Source organism: Oncorhynchus tshawytscha, linkage group LG12 (assembly GCF_018296145.1).
Source record: "Oncorhynchus tshawytscha isolate Ot180627B linkage group LG12, Otsh_v2.0, whole genome shotgun sequence".
NCBI classification, from domain to species: domain Eukaryota; kingdom Metazoa; phylum Chordata; class Actinopteri; order Salmoniformes; family Salmonidae; genus Oncorhynchus; species Oncorhynchus tshawytscha.
The window spans coordinates 72,713,202-72,717,391 of NC_056440.1; the positions used below are offsets into that span (position 1 = coordinate 72,713,202).

General features: G+C 41.6%; 1 protein-coding gene across 1 annotated transcript; it reads right to left on the bottom strand.

Moving 5' to 3' along the window:
- Nucleotides 1-245: 245 nt before the first annotated feature.
- Nucleotides 246-3,682, bottom strand: LOC112240736 (iroquois-class homeodomain protein irx-3). The gene is made up of 4 exons (XM_024408984.2): nt 3,234-3,682; nt 1,557-2,595; nt 957-1,023; nt 246-595 (listed from the first exon to the last, which is right to left on the bottom strand). Exons 1-4 carry the CDS (start codon nt 3,447-3,449, stop codon nt 541-543), a joined length of 1,377 nt encoding a protein of 458 aa, XP_024264752.1. The 5' UTR covers nt 3,450-3,682; the 3' UTR covers nt 246-540.
- Nucleotides 3,683-4,190: the final 508 nt, after the last annotated feature.

Consider the following 4,190-nt stretch of genomic DNA (forward strand, 5'->3'; position numbering starts at 1 on the left):
CTTAAGTAATTATATGAAAATGCCTCAAATCCTGCTAGAATATTTACTTATCACAACCAAGTATGATGAAGCCTATTCGCCGTAGGCCACGCAGACTGACAAACACACATGCAAAAAGCAAAGCACTGCAATTCTGCACCACTTCAAAATCTAATTCGTAACATCTAACGCCCACAACAGCTAATTCTGCTTTCACAAAACAATCATCAGGCAAACATCTTCCCAAAAATCACAAGCGATTTGAATAAAGTTTGCAGCAGTTCATTTATTAGCCAAAATATAGACTTTCTTGTACAATTTGGTTCACAAGTATGTACATTTTCTTAACTTTATATACAAAACATTTTGAACATCAAATCCTCACAGAACTTAGAAAAAGAAAAAGAAAACTCACAGACTACTGGTTCATACATTATAACATTAGCAGGTTTACACAGGACATGCTTACAAGGTAAGTATACACAGATGTATTATTCTTATTTTACATTCCTTACAACAGATTCAAATAAAATCATAAAAAGAAAGAGAAAAAGTCAAAGTCTAGGAGGAGGCGAGAGCTGACAGAACCATGGCTGCTTCGAGTTGATTCTGAGGCCTGCAACACACGGGTCAAGAAAATAAATACACTCAGCAAAGGGAAAATAATAATAACCTACAACTGCAAGGTAATGAATTGCTTGAAAAGTTTAAGTGATATAAAGTGATTGCTTTTGGAAAATGAGAGCCGGTTATAAAACCAATGTAGTAAATTTGAGCTGGGATTTTTGCATGACAAATATGCAAATATAATTTTGAGGCCTAAACGAAATAACACAAGCACGGAGTAATCCATCTATTCGATGTCTTACAAATACAACACACGGGCTACAGTTTGAGTAAATGTGGTAGTCAACGATAAAATAGGATGTGCATCAAAAATAATATATCCAAATAACATAAAGATGACAGTCTCTTACCGTCTATGAACTGGGTGGAAGGCTGTTTTTAACAACTTTTTCTCTGCTTCCAAGGCACTAGATCTCTCTGAAATAATAATGGCAATAAAATACATTTAAAAAATGCATTCATTTTCCCGTCTATAACTAGAGCACAGCACTGTCGCAGTGAATTTAGTCTATACTTTATTTTACTGCCTGGGGATCTTCACGTCAGTCACGGGTTAAATACAAGCACGTACAATACTGAAGTAGGTATGTGACAAAGAAATATGGGGCCAACTGCTGAATTTAAAAATAATTTTCAGACATGAATAATAATCCATTCTCACAACAAACCAGCTGATAATAACATTAAAAACCAATGCATTTTATTTCGACCACCTCTGTCTGTATTCCCCCAGTTCAAAGCTTCAAAGCCACCTTATTCTGTCACATAAACGACAGCATGGAAACACACTTTTTATGATCATCTTTACGGCCTCAAAATGTCTGTCCAGAACAGGCCTATTTAAGTAGGCTAATGCGTTAAAGAGGGATAAGTAAAAGTCTGAAATAGAGTAATAATGAACAGTTTGTTATACAGTCAGGCTCGCCAGCCTCAGTGTTGGTGACATGTACCTGTGACGGCTGTGTCTGAGCTATGACTCTTGTCCTGCGTGTGTTGCTGCCTGCTGTAGAGGGCGAGCCCGTTAGCCGAAGCCTGGTTCGCCAGTCCAAGGTAATGGTTAGAGTTCAGTAATGCGAGCTGGTGGGCAGAAAAAGCTCGGTTTGTCCAGTTCTGGATTTTTCCAACAGGACAAGAGATGAGTCTGTGGTGAGGGCTGATTATGGTCTGGGCCGCGGGCCCAACTGTGTTGCTGCCATTCATTTGTGGAGATTTGCGGGGATTGTCAGGAGTTGTTGCTGTCTCCGCCAAAGACCAAATCTTTGGCTTTTGGGCCGGGGCCGCGTTATTTTCTGATGGGGGCGAGTTGATGGACACAGGATTGAGTTTCACTTGTTCGCCATTCGGTTGTGAGGCTTTAATTTCAAAAGAGTGATGGTGGTGGTGGAAGTGTTCGCCCCGGTCCACGTGAATGTCTTTGCCCTCCTTCACTACAGCCTTCAGAAATCTCTGATCCGGCCCTTGTAAATCCTCATAGCCGTCTGAAATCTCAGAGTCGCTTCTACCATCTAATTTTAAATCAGCGTGTAGGTCATCCTGATCATCCAAGTCGTCCTTATTCTCGATATTTTCCGTGTCGATATTTTCTAAATCAATCTCTTCCTCATCCTCCCTCTTGTCCCCTTCCTCTCCCTCCTCGTGATCACTGTTGTAAACATTTCCCTCTTCGTCTGTGCGGCTCCGGGGAGTCCATGTCATCTTGTTCTCCTTCTTTAGCCTCCTCCTGGCGTTGGCGAACCAGGTGGAAACTTGGGTGAGGGTCATTTTGGTGATGATGGCCAGCATGATCTTCTCCCCCTTGGTGGGGTAGGGGTTCTTACGATGCTCGCTTAGCCAGGCCTTCAGTGTGCTCGTGCTCTCCCTGGTCGCATTTTTGGGTCTGGACGGGTCACCAAACTGATACTGGCCATATGGGTAAAACGCTGGGTGATGGTGGGCAAATCCTGGGTGTCCTTGTACGCCTGGACTGTCTTTCAACTCATACTGAGCACCCTAAAAGACAAAGAGCAGAGACCCAATGGGATGTGTGAGATAGTATGATAGATTAATGATGTTTGCAAAATGAAATTCTACTTTATGTTAAATAAGACAAAATCATATAGGCTAATATATGCAAGATAAAGCCAGTATCACCACATTTATCTTTCTTTACATAGGACCTGTGATTTCTGCGTTTACGACCAACAAAAGCATTACCATATGTAAAAGTTACACATTTTTATTTGTTACGCACAATTTCGGTTCCCGACAAAACTATTTGATTTATAACACTTCTCTACCAATTGCAAAAACATTTCAATGTATTTGAAGATGCATGTATTCACACTTTTAACCTCTGTAAGATCCAATGCCATATATTGCTTTTGATTTCAGTTGTTTTCTTTATTTTCTATTGGTCTAAACATGGATTTTCGACTGACATTTCGGTTGTTGTGCTACTTTTTAGCTACTTTAACTATTTACAAAACAAGGAGTCAATAACAAAGTTCACCAACGAGTCTTCTTGTTTAGTCCTGAATGGACCATTGTCTCAATAACGTAACGTCACTGCGCCCTTTCTCCTTTTTTAGTCTGGATGGGGGAAAAGCAAATGAAGGAAACCAGAGGCATAAATTAGCAAAGGCACTCACCAATTGATTGAAAATGGATATATCGTTTGAATAGGGCAGAAATGCTCCATAGCCCTGTGCTGCTGCGGCGAAAGGTGATCCATACATAGTTGAGAGAACGTTTGAGAGTGTCCCGGACGGGCTCAACTCCGTCCCGGCTCGGGCATTGCTGATACCCTGGCGCTCCGGTGGGTATATCGGTCGGATGTACTGATATCCCAGCTGCGGGAAAGACATGGTCGTAGAAAAAAGTCTGCTGCAATCACAAAAAGCAGAGAATCGCCCTCGCGGTGCGTACTGCGATATCCACTTTACAGTGAATACAACAAAGTGTAAGGGAAGTCTATATTTCCTCAAAAACAGCCAGTGTAAACGATCCGATTGCGCCTTCCTCCTTCACTTCCCTATTGATCTGGATGGACTAAGGTCAGGTCCTTACAGATTGCCTTAGATTATTGCGACTCTTTCCTCTGATTGACATTTCTAGTCGTTTAGAAGCCCCTCCCATTTCTCAAATCTCACCCCCTATACACACTCTCGCTCTGCCGCGCGCCTCTCTCTCTCTCTCCTGTATTTCCCCTGGATAAGTGCACTGACGTCGCGATCTCTTATTTGAATGGTTTTCAAATCTCATTTGATGGCTCGCCAATAATTACATTTGTTATTTGTTCGACTGAGCCCTACCCCATTTTAGTGTTAATTCACAATTTGTGGTCATTTGCACAACTAGTAAATATTTCAGTGTTGTTGAGTGATTAACTTCACATAAACCTAGTGTCTCCAGTTTTCTTCTAATGCATGTGTCTCACGTATGTGCAGCCGCGACTCAGTTAAGGCATGTCCACTGGAAAGAAAGACCTAAGAAATGTATGCTGTTTGCCCGTATCGAGTGATTTGGACTCACGTATGCTAGAAGTCTATGGTCAAGTTGTGTTTTCTTACACCGTTTTACACCGTTGCGGACGCTTCTAACAATTG

Excerpts from the sequence above, each read along its gene's own strand:
- LOC112240736 (XM_024408984.2), bottom strand. The coding sequence starts at position 3,449 with ATGTCTTTCCCGCAGCTGGGATATCAGTACATCCGACCGATATACCCA. Across the intron at positions 2,596-3,233 it reads TATCCATTTTCAATCAATTG|GGTGCTCAGTATGAGTTGAA; the intron begins GTGAGTGCCTTT and ends TTTGTCTTTTAG. Across the intron at positions 1,024-1,556 it reads CTCAGACACAGCCGTCACAG|AGAGATCTAGTGCCTTGGAA; the intron begins GTACATGTCACC and ends TTATTATTTCAG.